This window comes from Bos mutus, chromosome 1 (assembly GCF_027580195.1).
Source record: "Bos mutus isolate GX-2022 chromosome 1, NWIPB_WYAK_1.1, whole genome shotgun sequence".
In the NCBI taxonomy this organism is placed as follows: domain Eukaryota; kingdom Metazoa; phylum Chordata; class Mammalia; order Artiodactyla; family Bovidae; genus Bos; species Bos mutus.
In genome coordinates this window covers 28,131,759-28,150,773 of record NC_091617.1, presented here as the reverse complement: position 1 = coordinate 28,150,773, position 19,015 = coordinate 28,131,759, and the positions used below count along the sequence as shown (strand labels likewise).

At 36.4% G+C, this 19,015-nt stretch overlaps 1 protein-coding gene across 1 annotated transcript in view; it reads left to right on the top strand.

Annotated features, from left to right (window-relative positions):
* The window catches only part of GBE1 (1,4-alpha-glucan branching enzyme 1), a 314,187-nt gene that overhangs the window by 149,606 nt on the left and 145,566 nt on the right, over positions 1–19,015 (top strand). Inside the window, exons 4-7 of the mRNA XM_070367825.1 lie at positions 5,074–5,199; positions 6,269–6,404; positions 8,750–8,840; positions 13,343–13,552. Of these exons, the coding sequence (XP_070223926.1) occupies positions 5,074–5,199; positions 6,269–6,404; positions 8,750–8,840; positions 13,343–13,552 (563 nt within the window). The remainder of the gene's footprint in view (positions 1–5,073; positions 5,200–6,268; positions 6,405–8,749; positions 8,841–13,342; positions 13,553–19,015) is intronic.

The window sequence follows — 19,015 nt, the reverse complement described above, 5'->3', positions numbered from 1 at the left end:
CTCCCTCCTCCCTCCCCATACCTTCCCTCTGGGCCGTCCCAGTGCACCAGCCCCAAGCATCCAGCATCGTGCATCGAACCTGGACTGGCAACTCGTTTCCTACATGATATTTTACATGTTTCCTTGCCATTCTCCCAAATCTTCCCACCCTCTCCCTCTCCCACAGAGTCCATAAGACTGTTCTATACATCAGTGTCTCTTTTGCTGTCTCGTACACGGGTTATTGTTACCATCTTTCTAAATTCCATATATATGCGTTAGTATACTGTATTTATGTTTTTCCTTCTGGCTTACTTCACTCTGTATAATAGGCTCCAGTTTCATCCACCTCATTAGAACTGATTCAAATGTATTCTTTTTAATGGCTGAGTAATACTCCATTGTGTATATGTACCACTGCTTTCTTATCCATTCATCTGCTGATGGACATCTAGGTTGCTTCCATGTCCTGGCTATTATAAACAGTGCTGCGATGAACATTGGGGTACACGTGTCTTTCCCTTCTGGTTTCCTCAGTGTGTATGCCCAGCAGTGGGGTTGCTGGATCATAAGGCAGTTCTATTTCCAGTTTTTTAAGGAATCTCCACACTGTTCTCCAGAGTGGCTGTACTAGTTTGCATTCCCACCAACAGTGTAAGAGGGTTCCCTTTTCTCCACACCCTCTCCAGCATTTATTATTTGTAGACTTTTGGATCGCAGCCATTCTGACTGGTGTGAAATGGTACCTCATAGTGGTTTTGATTTGCATTTCTCTGATAATGAGTGATGTTGAGCATCTTTTCATGTGTTTGTTAGCCATCTGTATGTCTTCTTTGGAGAAATGTCTATTTAGTTCTTTGGCCCATTTTTTGATTGGGTCGTTTATTTTTCTGGAGTTGAGCTGTAGGAGTTGCTTGTTTATTTTTGAGATTAGTTGTTTGTCGGTTGCTTCATTTGCTATTATTTTCTCCCATTCTGAAGGCTGTCTTTTCACCTTGCTAATAGTTTCCTTTGATGTGCAGAAGCTTTTAAGGTTAATTAGGTCCCATTTGTTTATTTTGCTTTTATTTCCAATATTCTGGGAGGTGGGTCATAGAGGATCCTGCTGTGATGTATGTCGGAGAGTGTTTTGCCTATGTTCTCCTCTAGGAGTTTTATAGTTTCTGGTCTTATGTTTAGATCTTTAATCCATTTTGAGTTTATTTTTGTGTATGGTGTTAGAAAGTGGTCCAGTTTCATTCTTTTACAAGTGGTTGACCAGATTTCCCAGCACCACTTGTTAAAGAGATTGTCTTTAATCCATTGTATATTCTTGCCTCCTTTGTCAAAGATAAGGTGTCCATATGTGCGTGGATTTATCTCTGGGCTTTCTATTTTATTCCATTGATCAATATTTCTGTCTTTGTGCCAGTACCATACTGTCTTGATAACTGTGGCTTTGTAGTAGAGCCTGAAGTCAGGTAGGTTGATTCCTCCAGTTCCATTCTTCTTTCTCAAGATCGCTTTGGCTATTCGAGGTTTTTTGTATTTCCATACAAATTGTGAAATTATTTGTTCTAGCTCTGTGAAGAATACTGTTGGTAGCTTGATAGGGATTGCGTTGAATCTATAAATTGCTTTGAGAATTACTTTTTAAAAAATTTTAGAGTCATTTTGTCAAATTGCTGTTTAGAATATCCGTGCTGTTTTATACTCATATTAGTAGTGAATAAGATTTTCAGTTTGCTAGTACTGAGTAACGGAGAAAGCGATGGCACCCCACTCCAGTACTCTTGCCTGGAAAATCCCATGGATGGAGGAGCCTGGTAGGCTGCAGTCTCATGCATTGGAGAAGGAAATGGCAGCCCACTCCAGTGTTCTTGCCTGGAGAATCCCAGGGACGGGGGAGCCTGGTGGGCTGCTGTCTATGGAGTCGCACAGAATCGGACACGACTGAAGCAACTTAGCAGCAGCAGCAGCAGTACTGAGTAAACGCTTCTGTCCATCAACTGTTAGACTTTATTGTTGAAAAATCAGTCAAGCTAGCTCTTTCTTTTCAATTTTCCATATAACATGTGCTATTTTGAAGTTGTAAATTAATGATATAAAGTCTTATTTCATTTAAAAAATCTTTTATCTGAATCTGAACTCAAGCAAGCACAAATTCAGGAAGTGTACTCATCTCTCCCCTTTCTCCCTCCGAAAAGATTTTGGGAGCAGAGTTTAGTCCAGAAAAACCATATTTTTCACCCACTGGATTGTCTCTCAAGTTTGAGTTATTTAGATTTACTATAAGACTCTTGGGCTTCCCTTGTGGCTCAGCTGGTAAAGAATCTGCCTGCAATGCGGGAGACCCCGGTTCCATTCCTGGGTTGGGAAGATCCCCTAGAGAAGAGAAACGCTACCCACTCCAGTATTCTGGCTTGGAGAATTCAATGGACTGTATAGTCCATGGGGTTGCAAAGAGTTGAACAGGACTGAGCGACTTTCACTTTCATAATACACTTAGTTGGTTATTATAACAATTTAGAAATAACAAATCAAAGGCAAAGAGAGGTGGCTACTCTCAGCGAGTATATTTCTTAGGAAAACCTAAACTTCTGTAGCAGAAATCCCTTCAATTCAAGAGTCTAAAGAATCGAGAACTTTATTTCCCTTCTCTGTAATGATTACAGTAAAATGATCCAGATTTGGTGGGAAGCATTGTTTTACATATCATTCAGAGATCCAGGCTCTACTTTTATTGCTAAAAAAAAAAAAAAAAGGAAAGAATTGGATAATTAAAAGTTTCCATGTCAACCATCAACATTATAAAAATTGATGAATAGGAATGTCTAATATAAAACACTAATAGAAATGAAGAAATAGAACTTTTGGTAACAAAAATATTAAAGTCATTCAAGAATGAGTAAATAATCCATTGTTAGGTATAGGATTTTATTTTGTTGTACCTTCAAGCTGATAAGTTAACCTGGTACTGTTTCATGGATTCTGGTAGAAAACACAGGACCCCTGAATCAGAAACTTGCACTAGTTCCCCTCGTTTGCAGTAGTTCCCCTTGTCTTCCAAGTCTTATAGGGATGATGCTGTGTGGTCTATATTGATGCTATGCACACAGTTAGTTTGCCTCATAGCTGAGGAGTGTTTACCTTCTGTTATAGAAGGCTTAAGGAAGCCTGTCCATTGTGTTCATGGAAAACATTATCTCATTCCTCAGGGTTGCATGCCACAAACCATTTTCTGAGAAATGGCCTCTCTAGTCAATAGGACCTTATATAGTTAGTATATCCAGCAAAATACGTAGGAGTGAGGAAGACCCATAGAAGGAATCTTCCTTCCAGCTTCTATTACTCAGTAGCCTCCAAAGACATTCATGTGTACTGTAAGATAAGTAATTTTCTGAAGAATGTGGAAATTATATTCAGCATAAGGACATTTTATATGTTCTTTGCTTGAAGTTTTAAATATTCTCTCTGCCAGCAGATACCTTGAAAAATAATAATTGATTCATGATCAACCTTTGGGGGGATTGTAGAGTCATTTGCAAAAAAGAGAAAAGATAGGTGGATGGATCAGGCAGGGTGCTATTCATGGAAAACCAATTTTTGGTATTTCATTTCCCATAGCCTGTCCTGGATTGATGAGTGAGCAAAATGCCTTTTCTCACATATAACACTGTGTGTATTATACTAGAAATGTACATGACTTAAGGAACACATTTTGGAAGATAAAATACTCCTTTACACTGTTGATCTTATTCATTTATGTTTTTGAGATAATTATTTGAATAATAGCAGTACTTAGCTGTGATAGGCTTTAATAAGTGGGAGGCATAACTAAAGAGATAAAATTGAACTCATGTAAGTTAGACATGTCTTTTTACCACTCACCTGTCCCCTCCATCTTAAATCATGATTTATTCTTTTTCTGTGTCGGAGGGAAGTGCCATGAAAGCCTGTTAAGCAAAAGGAAGTGAGTGTCAGAAGCTCTGCTCAGCTTTTAGTTCTACCACTTGGTAACTTTGGGACTCTGGCTGCTCATTTAATCTCACTTAATATTTGGGTTATAAAGATTCACTGGAATCAAGTGAGGTATGACTGTGAAAGTCCTTTCTAAACTATAAAGCATTCTACAAATATTTAATTACCAGTAATTATGCATACTTGAGCTTTTCTCAATTAAAGGAGACTGAGGAATATGTTTTTGCTCAATGCTTAGGGTGTGCTGGTCACTCAGCGTTTAGATTAGTTCCTGATCTGAACATTTTTTGTTACACGCTGCCTGCTTTTGGAAGGCTTAATTAATTTAAAAAGAAAGCTTTAAAAAACTATATTCTAGTCACTCGGAAACTCTGTTCATGTAGCTCACTTCGCTGTCTAACCATGCTGATAAATTCAAAGTCCTATATTCAGTACTAAGTCTAAACTGGTGGATTCTGTAAAAATTGCCTTTGCATTTTTATTGTTATTTTTTGTACTGATAGCATTAGTGATACTATTGGCAAATATAGAAATAAGTGGTTAAAAAGGAAAATGTTTGGTTTCATATGGTAAAGCATACTTGGAATAAGGTGTACAAGAAGTAAAAAGTAAAAAATATTTGAAAGGTAGTGTTTGTCTACATAATGCAGTTATTAATCAAAACCCATTTTTCTCATTTAGCCTCTTGAAAATGTTATCATTAATTGCTATGAAAAGAAAAAGGAAAAGAGAGTGATACAACTCATCACCTTTTTTTTTTTAACATAGTAAGATTCGTTCCTTCTGTTGATTGATTTATTCACAGTAGCTTGCAATAATATTCATGTCTTTTTGCTATCTACTCTATGCTTACTTTAATTAACTACTATAATGGTTGGTTGGCAATGATGGAAATTGCCAGAGAATCATAAAATATTCAAGCTGGAAATGACGTTAAGGATCATATACCACGGCAGATGAGGAGAGCAGGGTTCATAGAATTTTAACATCCTTAAGGTCACACATCTGGATGGCAGTGTAGATTCTTAAGCTCATTCCTCCATTCCTTCCTTGCCACAGTATTCATAGGCTGTCATGCATTAGCTTAGAGTTTTGGAAGTATTTTAAGGCAATAACATCTTGTTCTCTTTTTAGCTTGTTATCAGGAGTAAAAGTGGAGAAATCTTGTACCGTATTTCACCATGGGCGAAGTATGTGACTCGTGAAGGCAGTAATGTGAACTATGATTGGATACAGTGGGATCCAGAATACTCGTATAAAGTGAGAACAACACATCTTTAAATAAATGCTTGCCCAATATTCCTAGGAAAATTAACTTTTACTTTTATAACTTTTATAGTCATGTTCAACTTCTCTGTTCACCATCGATTTAATATTTTACATCATAGTGCACCTGTTTGCTATACATAGATCAGAGCCCATCATCTGTAGCCAATAAAATGTAGAAGTGAGTTTTTATTTGAGCGTGTGTTTCTGAAATAGGGGTAGGGCAGAACAGTAAATCTCTGTGTACTACCTGATAAGGAATACTGATTTTTAAACATTTTAAATAAAATTTCAATTAATCAAAGACTCCAGTGGTGTAATATTTCTCACTGTTTGGGTCTGAAGCAGAATCAGGGTCCTTAGGAACAATGAGGATGTCTCATGAATGTATGTTTTTTCATGAATGTATTAATTGAAGTAATTAAAAAGTAATAATTAATTTATTTTAATTGGAGGCTAATTACTTTACAATATTGTATTGGTTTTTGCCATACATTGACATGAATCAGCCATGGGTATACATGTGTTCCCATCCTGAACACCACCCCCACCTCCCTCCTCATCCCATCCTTCAGGGTCATCCCAGTGCACTGGCCTGAGCGCTCTGTCTCATCCATCAAAACTGGGCTGGCGATCTGTTTCACATTAATTGAAGTAATTTTTTAAGGCTGTCTTACTGACAAGAGTTATAAGTATCTTTGAGCTCAATTTTCTGTCCTTTAAGTTATTGAAGCTTGTTGATAAATGCTTTGCATTTAATCATTATATATGCATTTCACAGTTCTTATGTTTTCTCTAAGGCTTAGGTTCAAAATATATCTTCACTCAGTGATAAGCCATAAGTCATTGCATGACTTCTCTTTTAAAATAGGTCTATTACCATGATCCTAACAAGGATTTTTTTTTTCCCAAAAGAAAATTTAATGGAGGTAGACAGTGCCTTTTGTATGTGAAAGTAGTTTCAAAGTGTTTGAGTTAATTCATTTCATTTAATATGCTTAATCGGTTAGTGTCATATCTGCATTTTTGGTCTAATTCTATATGTAATTTTAATATTCTGTAGTTTAAACATTCCAAACCAAAGAAGCCAAAAGGTCTACGAATTTATGAATCTCACGTGGGAATTTCTTCCTATGAAGGAAAAATAGCTTCTTATAAACATTTTACATGCAATGTACTACCAAGAATCAAAGACCTTGGTAAGTAATAACTGTGATTTTTATTCAGACAAAATTTTAATGAGTCTGTTCTCTTATTAGAAAAGCTAATTACAAGTGTCTTTTTTGTGTTAAGAGATTAAATATGTAATAGAAATGCATTTTATTTTAGGCTTCTCAAATTGCCTTGTAATAGTGATAGCATAGAAAAGAGAAATGGAATAAAGATAGAACATAAGAATTCAAGATATTATTCCAATTTCAATTTTAAGTAATGTGAATTGATGGCTTCCAAAATTGTAGATAAATACATAAGCATAATTACTTTTCTGCAGAAGAGAATTTTTTATCAATTTAAGTGGTCATTGATTATAGCCTGTTCGGATTAGTCTGTTAGGGAAAAGATCTTACATTGGTAAGTAACTGGAACTCATTTTGTTTCAGAGTCACTGTAGATATGGCTTCTGTAGTATGACTTATCTGCCAGATATTTATGGCGCATCTTTCTGTGTGAGACACATTGTTCTAGATGTTTGTATATTGTAGTCTAATGACAGACCCTGTCTCATGGGAACAAACAAGAGAGTGAATAGTATAGTGTCAGATTATTGATTGGGAATGCTCTGTTATCTTCTTTTTATAGGTTTTTTTCTCATCATTTCACAGTATATTAGCACCTGCTCCAGTAGCTAGGCAGAAAGATAAACTACATTTAATTAGTCTGTTTCTAATAGGCAGTCCACATTTTGGCTAGAGGAAAGTCTCTCATGATGAAGGTTTCATTTATATAGGCATTTTGATTACCTGAGATGGTGAGGTCAGGTTCCAGAAAGCATAATTAATTAAATGTATGGAGAAGTTAATGTGAATTATATTTAATAGATATTATATTAAGGTTGTTATATTTGAGATGTTCTCTCATCTCATACTGTAATACATTGTTTATGACCTATATCTTACAGAACTTTCAGCAGAACAGACATTTTCTTTTTCTTTGTGCTTAAATTTCATAGTCCAGGACTCTCGCCATAAATAATTTTGTTGTTGTTCAGTCACTAAGTCATGTCCAACTCTTTGTGACCCTATGGACTACAGCATGCCAGACTTCCCTGTCCTTCACCATCTCCTGGAGTTTGTTAAATAAGTTTAGGAATGGTTAATGACATAAAATGAATAATAAAATATACAAGTTGATATTTGCTCATAAGATTAATACTTATTACATAATGGAGAAATAAAAAACACACTCTATATTTTGTTATTAAGTATTATACTTGACATATTATTGAGCAATAGTTTACACACATATTTAAACTGAGAGAGTTAATTTGTTTCTTTTTTAACAGCAAAGCCAAAGGTAATAACATTTCAACAGATTCTGAATCATGGAGTTTATGTTGTCCTTTAAACTTATGAATCCCTACTTCTGAATGTGAATTTATACTTGTTCCAGCGTTAATTATGTACTAAAATATGTGCACAAGAAATTATACTAAAATGAATTAGATTTTGAGAACAGAATAGGAATATTTTCTATGTACATGTACACTGCAGAAGACAGTCAAATCATATTTGAAAATTTTACCAAATTTTTCTTTGAAGAAAAATAATTTTTTAGTTTTTTAAGAAGACCAAAATTTACTCTACTCTGATTATTTGCTTACATTAAAAACACATTAATAAGTATTTTTAAGTATTAAGAACTTTTAAAAATACATATGTATCTTTTTGAGCCAGTTCATTTAGAGTTAAAGCAAAACATTTTCAGATAGATTAAGGAAAGATGTATGTGTGTGTACTTGTGTGTGTGTGCACACAGGTTTACACATGGATGACTGTGAGTAATTTTTTAGGTGCTAGAAACACCTAAAAATGGAAAATGGAAGTGGAAAGTGGAAGCATTAATGCTGGCTTCATAAAAGCCACCTTTTAGAAAAATTGATTTGATGGTATATCTTAGGCTAGAAATAAGAGAAATATAAAGAAAAAGGTGAAATAATGTACATGGCATGCAATCAGTTACTTTTATTTGGCTTTCATAATCTTCGAAATGAATATTACAAGTGCAACTGAAGTTTAGCATATGCAGATTGTCATCTTTAATATTCTAAAGCCAAATTAAGAGTATATTTGCATATCATTTATTACTTGTTAAAATGAAGACATTTCAAATAGCTAGACTATAACCCTCAAGAACTAACTGTCCAATTTTGTGTTAGAAGGTCAGACAAAAAAAGATGTTAAAGTAGTAGAACTTTTTAAAATGACCAGACATTAGATTGTGTGTGAAACTTAATGCCTTTTAAACAGGGGGCTATGTTTATATATTTTTTATTACTTTTTTAAATATGTGGCCTTTAATCTCTATTTGACCTTTGCTTATACAGGATATAATTGCATTCAGTTGATGGCGATCATGGAACATGCTTACTATGCCAGTTTTGGTTACCAAATCACAAGCTTCTTTGCAGCTTCAAGGTAAAATGAAGGACATGATATCCATTTTCTTATGTGAACAAAAAAATTTAAAAAATGGAATGAGTTTCTGTATTTCATATGGTATCTTATGACCTACTTTAAGGTTAACAGAGTTAATAAAATCTGAGCATTTTCTTTTAAGATCATAGATTCTTCTCTCATCAAACCTTAGAGACTAGCCTGTTTTAAGATTGCTTTTCATGAAATGATTTCTGGTACAGAAAATTCAGTTAGCCTGCTGAAATTGTCATGTTTGGAGGCTAAGCTTTAGTCAGAAAATACTGACTTAGTGAAGCCCCTTGCTAGAGCTCATATCCTTTTCTAGAAAGAGACTCACTTATGTAGGAAGGTAACTGAGAAGGCCCTTGGTGGGATTTATACTGCCCATAGAACTGTCCTTCCCAGGTTGAAATCCAAGGAATATGACTCTGAGCAGAAAAACATCAGAGGGTCCTGTGCAGTTGGAGAGGTACTGATCTGAATGACCACAGGTTGCTCAAGTCCAACTTTGCCTCAGGGAGCTTACAGTGTGGTGGCATGTAAACATCAATCCCGCTGTTGTTGTTCAGTTGCTAAGTAGTGTCCGAGTCTTTGTTAACCCATGGACTATAGCACACCAGGCTTTCCTGTCCTTCACCATCTCCGGAGTTTGCTCAAACTCATGTCCATTGATTCAGGAATGCCATCCAACCATCTCATCCTCTGTGGTGCCCTTTTCCTTCTCCTTCAATCTTTCCCAGCAAAGGGTCTTTTCCAGTGAGTCAACTTTTCACATCAGGTGGCTGAAGTATTAGAGCTATAGCATTAGTCCTTCCAATGAATATTCAGGACTGATTTCCTTTAGGATTAACTAGTTTGATCTTCTTGCTCTGCAAGGGACTCTCAAGAATCTCCTTGAGCACCACAGTTCAAAAGCATAAATTCTTCAGCACTCTTCCTTCTTTATGGTCCAACTCTCACATCTGTCCATGACTACTGGAAAAGCCATAGCTTTGAGTATAGTCCTTGTGAGCAAAGTGATATCTCTGCTTTTTAATACACTGTCTAGGTTTATCACAGCTTTTCTTCCAAGGAGCAAGTGTCTTTTAATTTCATGGCTGCAGTCACTATCTGCAGTGATTTTAGAGCCCAAGAAAATAAGGTCTGTCACTGTTTCCATTTTTTCCCCATCTGTTTGCCATGAAGTGATGGGACCAGATGCCATGATCTTGGACAAAAATCTAGTAATCATATATATATATTATGATTTCCACTTGTAATAAAATCTGAGAAGATGGGAAATTGTTCTGATAGCATAGAACCAGTGGTTTGACCACTGTAGATTAGATCTAAACTGGTGTTGCAACTGAGATTTAAAACATGATTAAGAGATAAACAGTTTTCAATCTTAAAAAGGGGGCTTATCTAGGGGGGGAAGGTGAAGTGGGAGTACATAGACAGCATTCCAGACATAGAGAAAAGATACTGATCCCTTTACTTGTTTCTCTTTATAGGATTTCTCCTTGAACGAGTTATCTGTCCTTATTGTCTCTAATTCCTCCACTTCTCTTCTTTCTTGAACTCATTCCAAGTAGGCACTCCACCTCTTTGCTGAAATTGCTCTTATCTAAGGTACTGATGGCCTCCACATATTAAGTCAATCATCAGTTCTTAGCTTACTTGACCTGTCAGCAGCATTTGGCACAATTGATTACTCACACCTTCTTTCAACTTTTTTTCTTTTCTTGGCTTTCAGAATATTAAACTTTCCTTTGGTTTTTCTCACATCTTTTGTTGCTTCTTCTTTATTTCCTTTGTCCTTTCTGACCACTAAAGATGGGCCCTCCTAGTGTGCAGCCCTTGGTTCCATTCCCTTCTGTATTTAAATGAAGTATCTTTAGGGTCTCATGAAGACTCATTCATTCTTACGGCTTAAATACACTTTATATGCCAACTGCCAAATTGAACTCCCCAGTCCTTACCTCTGTTGTGAACTTCAAACAGTGTCTATTTGAGGTTGGAATATCTAATATGTATCTCATACTTAACGTGTTCTGGACTATATTTCTGTTCTTATCTTCTAACCTTCTTCTCCTGTTATTTTCCTTAATTCAATAAATGACATTTCTGTCTTTCAGTTACTTAAGCCAACTACATTATACTTGACTTTTCCCTGTATGGTCTGCACTACACTCTATCAGAAAACTAGCCACCTGTAACTTCAAAATATATTCAAATCTTTCTGCTTCTCCTGTTCCCACTGCTACCACTCTGTCCAAGTTGCCACTTCTTACCTGAGTCATTTCATTAGCTCTGTAATGGGTCACTCTGTATTTTCTTTTCTCCCTTTCCTGGCTTTCTCTTCCACACATGGACTACTTTCTTCAAAGTACCCAACATCATCTGTTTAAGATGAAAATCAGATCATGTCACTTTCATGTCACTCAAAACTCTCTAACAATTTTCAGCTCTCTTTTGAAATAAAAGCCAAATGTCATACATTGATTCATAAGGCCTCATGTTATCTGGATTGATCATTACACTCCAGCCACACTAGTGGTTTGCTCTTCTTCAGATGCTCATTTCTGTCTCCAATGCCTGTTTATTTCTGAACACTCTTCCTTTAGATATTTGCATGCCTTGTTCCCTACTTCTTTCTTATCTTCGATCAATATTGCCTGTGTCATAAAACTTTCACTGATGACCTTATTTAAAATAGCAAACCTTCCCTTCCCACTAGTGGCCTGGCTTCATTTTTCTTTTGAGCAGTCACTGCTATCTGATATTCCACATATTTTGCTTATTTATTTCCTATCACCTAACTAGAAAACAAATCCCATAAGGCCAGTGATGTTTATTTTGTTCACTGGTGAATCACAGAGCATAGAAAAATTAATGGCACACAGTAGACTGCTTAATAAGTATTTGTAGAATGAATGAATGAATGAATAAAACTTTAGGGATGTTTATTCATTGAACACGGAGAAGGCAATGGCACCCCACTCCAGTACTCTTGCCTGGAAAATCCCGTGGATGGAGAAGCCTGGTGGGCTGCAGTCCATGGGGTCGCTAGAGTCGGACACGACTGAGCAACTTTACTTTCACTTTTCACTTTCATGCATTGGAGAAGGAAATGGCAACCCACTGCGGTGTTCTTGCCTGGAGAATCCCAGGACGGGGAGCCTGGTGGGCTGCCGTCTCTGGGGTCGCACAGAGTCAGACACGACTGAAGAGACTTAGCAGCATTCATTGAACATGCTTTTCAGTGAGTGGCAAAAGAGGCCAGGTAGCTAGGATAAGAAGAGTAATGGGTAGAGTGTCATAAATCTAAAGCTTTTGTATGTGTTAAGTCACTTCAGTTGTGTCCAACTCTTTGCAACCCCATGGACTGTAGCCCACCAGGCTACTCTGTCCATGGGATTCTCCAGGCAAGAATACTGGAGTGGGTAGCCGTTTCCTCCTCCAAGGGATCTTCCCGACCCAAAGTTAAAACCCACATCTCTTATGTCTCCAGCATTGGCAAGTTGGTTCTTTACCACTAGTGCCATCTTGCAAGCCCCTAAAGCTTTTGGAAAGAACAAAATTAGATAGTGCAGTAGGTCATGATGAAGAGAGACAGAAATCAATTCATCACAAGCATGATTACTTATTTAAAAGGCAAAAGTTGATACTATGATGTGAAGTGAAAGTTGCTCAGTTTTGTCTGACTCTTTGCGACCCCATGGGCCATACAGTCCATGGAAGTCTCTAGGCCAGAGTACTGGAGTGGGTAGCCTCTCCCTTCTCCAGTGAATCTTCCCAACCCAGGAATTGAACCGGGGTCTCCTGCACTGCAGGCGGATTCTTTACCAGCTGAACCATCAGGGAAGCCCTGATGCTATGATTGACTGCAATACTGAGACTTTACAAAGGTTCAAAAAAGCCTTCCTCTAGGTAGTGAGTTTTGTTTCCTATTTCACAGACTGGAAAACCATTTTTAACACAAATCCATGTACATGTGAACTGCCCATCTTTCCTACTTGGGTGGTGACAGGGCCCACTGGTACTTGGGGTGTTCCAGTCTGGGAATAAGTAAGTGCAGGAGAGATGGCCTCAATTAAGCCACTAAGGATATTCAAAGAAATATTCTAAGAACTCCACAACCCCAACCATGCATACACAAAGGGATGGCCAGGTATGTAGACAGGAATGACCATGCCTCTTAAACCAATTAGCCTTGGCAATGGAAATCAGAAGCTCTGAGTATGGAAAAGGGGAATTTTACTATCTGCCTACTCAAAATGTGAATTTTTATTGGGTTATAAATTTACAGTTATTAGTCAGATTATTTTTTATTAAATGCTTATAAAAATGCCTGATAGGAAATATTAAGCAACTTTGACCTGTGTCTAATATATCATACTACATTTGCATATTTGAAGTATCTAGTACTGTTCTGGTAAAACAATTGATTGTCAATAAAGAATTGGTTGTTTCCTTTAAATATGATGTGATCTTGTTTTTACTGTCTCTTTTACCTTCAGCCGTTATGGAACTCCTGAAGAGCTGAAAGAACTGGTTGATACAGCCCATTCCATGGGTATTACAGTGCTCTTAGATGTGGTACACAGCCATGCCTCAAAAAATTCAGAAGATGGACTAAATATGTTTGACGGGACTGAATCCTGTTACTTTCATTATGGACCTAGAGGGACTCATCTTCTATGGGATAGTCGGTTATTTGCCTACGCCAGGTATGTACATATAATATGGAAATGTCTTATTTGTTCAAAAAATAATTCAAGGAGTTTTACCAAATTCATTGTATGTGTAGTCTGTCACTGGTATTTAGTTTCTTAACTTTTAAAAACATTTTATGAGAAATGTTTATCATACACTGAATCTACCTTGTTTTGATTAGCACATGTATTAGTGGTAAGTTGCACTAACTTTCAGTTTTACAAATCACATGCTATTTAACATATATTGGTTATATTGCCACTTTAAAGTTTAATGTGAATTTTCTTTATTATCTAAAGAACACTGTATCAGTTTGAATTAAACATAGAAAATTGCCTTTTAATTGAAAAATACACATTGTTTTAAGTAGACTACTAAAAATACTTTATGTTTTGCCATCTAAATATTACTGATGTTTTTGATTGCAGCAGGATCTTAATAGTATCATGTTTTTAATAGCAGTTAAACTCTATGAACAACTAACATTAGTATGTAATACGTCAGGTATGGTGCCAGGTGTTTTAGATATATTAGCCACTCCAGTACTCTTGCCTGGAAAATCCCGTGGACAGAGGAGCCTGGTGGGCTCCCGTCTATGGGGTTGCTCAGAGGTGGACACGATTGAGCGACTTCACTTTCACTTTTCACTTTCATGCATTGGAGAAGGAAATGGCAACCCACTCCAGTGTTCTTGCCTGGAGAATCCCAGGGATGGCAGAGCCTGGTGGGCTGCCGTCTATGGGGTCGCGCAGAGTCGGACACCACTGAAGCGACTTAGCAGCAGCAGCAGCTACATATTTTATTTATTATGCACAACAACTCTACTTATATGTAGTAAGTACTATTGTTATGACCATCTTTCAGGTAATAAACTAAGGCTTAGTGCTCAGTTTCTTAAGATTAAAACATATCTCTGACTTGCCATCTAATTAGAAGGGTTTTTAAGTGATTAAATCTAAATTCCAAAATATGGTAAAAGTTTTTAAACTTAGAAATACTATCAATTTGTATCCATCTTTTATCATAAGTGAAAATATAATTAAAATATGTTTTCAGGTATATTAAAAGTGGCAGGGTGTCAAGTAATGTATAACTAACTTTTAAATAATATTTCTGAAAGAATTTAATGAATTTTCTGTTGGATGTTACACCACAAATAAATAACCACACATATGGAAAACCAAAAGGGTAGAAAACTGCTTCAGCAAATACTTGGATAAAATGAAAAATTCTAATTTTTGAACATAAATTAGATGACTTTACATGGAAGAAGTTGTTTTGCTTCACTCTTAATACCAGGCGTTATTTTGTATTTTGTAGCCGTATAGGAATCACTCATGTCAGATGAAGAAGCATAATATATGAGAAAAGACACAAGAGGCAGAAGCAGGTGGCAGGGTTCCAGGCCTAGTTTCACTCTGGTACAAATTAATCATTCTAGATCTCAGGTTTTTCATTATAAAAGGAGGCAGAGTTTTGGGACTAATACAATTCCCTCTGTAAAGGGAATTGTATTTGTGTCATCTTATTGAACATTGTTTTTTATATTACAGATTTATAATAAGTAAAAAAAGGACTGAACCTATGTTAATTCTATGATACAACTCTTAATTTCATTATTGAGTAAATGTTTTAAAAGTAGAATGTGAACGAGAAATACAACTAATGAAGCTTTCTGTTTCATATTTGGATGAATAAGTGTTGACTCTATCCTGTAGAACTGTGTCTTATCAGAGAAGTACACTAAATTTTTAAGTTTTTATGTTTTGAAACAATTTTGGTGTGGAACTGAATCTTGAAAAGAAATACATTCAGTAGGTGGATTTCTATGTTATGATACTTTATTTTATTAAAATACGTATTATACTGTATTTTTTCTGTATCTTGAGCTCTCAAAGTCCATTTAAAGTTATCCGGTTTTTTAAGGAAAAGGAATTATACATAACTGTCTTTAAAACTTTTCTGGTATTGAAATTAAGACATATTTAAACCTTAATTTAATACTTATTTTCTTCTTCATTGAATTAACTATTATCTTTATCAAGTGCTTACTTTTGGTAAATATAATATATGATTTTAGTTTGTTATTTTTTTTTTTCTTATGATTTTTTTTTTGGTTTTGTTATGTCATGTAGGCTTAGACTTTTGTAAATATAGTTCCATTCAAAATATATTTCTATAATTCAAATATTTTGTTTATTTCAAATGTTAAATCCTCTAATTTTTATAGTATTAGTATTTTCTATATAGATTTATGCTTTTAGTTACAACATCATTAAACAACATAGATAAATCCTACAAGCCAAATTTTTAAAAAGCTAAATACAAATTCACACAAATAATTCTATAATATTTCAGTTCAGTTCAGTCGCTCAGTCGTGTCCAACTCTTTGGGATCCCATGAATCGCAGCATGCTAGGCCTCCCTGTCCATCACCAACTCCCAGAGTTCACTTAGACTCACGTCCATCGAGTTAGTGATGCCATCCAGCCATCTCATCCTCTGTCGTCCCGTCCTCCTCCTGCCCCCAATCCCTCCCAGCATCAGAGTCTTTTCCAGTGAGTCAACTCTTCGCATGAGGTGGCCAAAGTACTGGAGTTTCAGCTTTAGCGTCATTCCTTCCAAAGAAATCCCAGGGCTGATCTCCTTCAGAATGGACTGGTTGGATCTCCTTGCAGCCCAAGGGACTCTCGAGAGTCTTCTCCAACACCACAGTTCAAAAGCATCAATTCTTCGGTGCTCAGGTTTCTTCATGGTCCAACTCTCACATCCATACATGACCACAGGAAAAACCATAACCTTGACTAGACGGACCTTTGTTGGCAAAGTAAGTCTCTGCTTTTGAATATGCTATGTAGGTTGTTCATAACTTTCCTTCCAAGGAGTAAGCGTCTTTTAATTTCATGGCTGTAGTCACCATCTGCAGTGATTTTGGAGCCCCCCAAAATAAAGTCTGCCACTGTTTCCACTGTTTCCCCATCTATTTCCCATGAAGTGATGGGACCAGATGCCATGATCTTCGTTTTCTGAATGTTGAGCTTTAAGCCAACTTTTTCACTCTCCACTTTCACTATCATCAAGAGGCTTTTTAGTTCCTCTTCACTTTCTGCCATAAGGGTGGTGTCATCTGCATATCTGAGGTGGTTGATATTTCTCCCGGCAATCTTAATTCCAGCTTGTGCTTCTTCCAGCCCATCATTTCTCATGATGTAATATTTAGGTTTGTCAATTTATAACATGCTAAAGATTCCAGGATTCTTATCTTTGAATTATTTTCTCAATGCATGCATGCTAAGTTGCTTCAGTCATGTTCGACTCTTTGTGACCCTATGGACTATAGCCCGCCAGGCTGCTCTGTCCTTTGGATTCTCCAGGCAAGAATATTGGAGTAGGTTTCCATGCTCTCCTACAGGGTATCTTCCTGACCCAGAGATCAAACCCACATCTCTTATGTCTCTTGTATAGTTTTACATTCTTTTCCTTCTATTCTGACTAGTTGGAAAGTGTTAGTCACTCAGTCATGTTGGACTCTTGCAAACCAATGGACTGTAGCCCGCCAGGCTCCTCTGTCCAGGGAATTCTGCAGGCAAGGATACTGGAGTGGGTTGCCATTCCCTTCTCCAGGGGATCTTCCCAGCTCAGGGTTCAAACCCTGGTCCCCTGCATTGCAGGCAGATTCTTTATTGTCCAAGCCACCAGGGAAGCCCCATCTCATTAGTTATAGCATATGTAATATAACATTGTTTTGGTGTCATGTGAAAACTGTTTTAATAATCAGCATTCATGATTAAAGTCCTTTGCTCTTTTGGTTGTTTACTTCTGCTTAACAAGCCTGCCCACAATGCAGTGACTCCAGATAAGGGCAGTTGATTATTTTACTTTTAGATCTGCAGTTGGGGCATAGGTCAGTGTGACATCCCTCCTCTTTTCCTTGTTATGGTCTAGGTCTGGAAACAGACACAGCATCACTTCTGCTGCAAGTTATTGTCCAAACAGTTACAGATTTGGGGGAGTGTATCCTTTCATTTCACTGTTAGAAGTATCAGAATTTTATGGTAAAATTTCACAAATTTCCACATCTAACACATTTTATCCATACACAGTAAATATGCCATTTCACAAATTCAAAAGAGATATATTAAAATAACTGTCTATGTGAAAATATTATTGTTTTTCTCAGCTATATGTAGAGAGTTTGTCTGAAATAGTTAATTTTCAAAAAAAACACAATCAATATAAAAGTAATAATGTCATTTTTGTTAATTAGAAAATATAAAAAGGCATAGGAAATCCAGAATATTAATGATTATTATTTATAAATGCAAATAACATTGTTTGTATGTGGCTGTACTTAATGAGTATTCTTTTCATGAATGTAGAGAAGGGAAAGTCGCTCAGTCGTGTCCAACTCTCTGTGATACCATGGACTATACAGTCCATGGAATTGTCCAGGCCGGAATACTGGAGTGGGTAGCCATTCCCTTCTCCAGGGGATCTTCCCAACCCAGAGTTCAAACCCAGGTCTCTTGTATTGCAGGTGGACTCTTTACCCACTGAGCCATGACAGAAGCCCAAGAATATTGGAGTGGGTAGCCTATCCCTTTTCCAGAGTATCTTCCTGACCCATGAATCAAACCAGGGTCTCCTGCATTGCAGGCAGATTCTTTACCAGCTGAGCTACATGTTTCATCCATATGATCACAGGAAAACGCAAACTTTTGCTATTACTATATACTTAGGATAGCGACTTGTTTATAATTTTTAGTTTGTTTATTATCCAGATGAAATCAGCAATTATATTTATACTTCATGTTTTAAAAGACAGGGCATTTTTCACCCCTTATCTGTGAGTATATGGAGATAATATACTCCATATATCAATGTGTTGATAAATATTATACTCCATTAAAAAGTAGATATAAAAAGGGTTAATGGTTAACCTATGATCCTAATAAGCCTCTTTTTTGAAAACTTGGAATAATTTTTGAGAAATTGGAATAATTTTTGAAATTATCATATTTACTGTTTGGAAAAGTTGATCTTATGTCGAATCAGTTTCTACAGAGATATGTTGCTGATGCTCATTTCATCCTGTCTATATGTCACAACCTGTCACCACTTATAATTTCTGATTCAAGTGCCATCATCAGAGTTACCAGAATTAAATCTCTCACTCTGAGTAATACCAGAGATCCTGACTGTGCTATTTCATTACCTGCTATGAATAAATTTCCAATCAGGAGCTGCCCATGTTTTAATTTTCTGTCTACTCGGCTGAACTGCCTTCTAGCTCTGCTAAATTGCTAATGACAGTTCATAACAGAGACTGGCTTGTTCTTTCTTTAGTTGGTAAAGAGAACTTCTTGATAAATCTGTCCCCTATAAGTTTCAGAAGTTTCTGGAATGAGAAATAATGGATATCATTTAATGGTTTCAGTTTTAAATTCTATTTTTTGCATATGTGTCTGGCACTATGT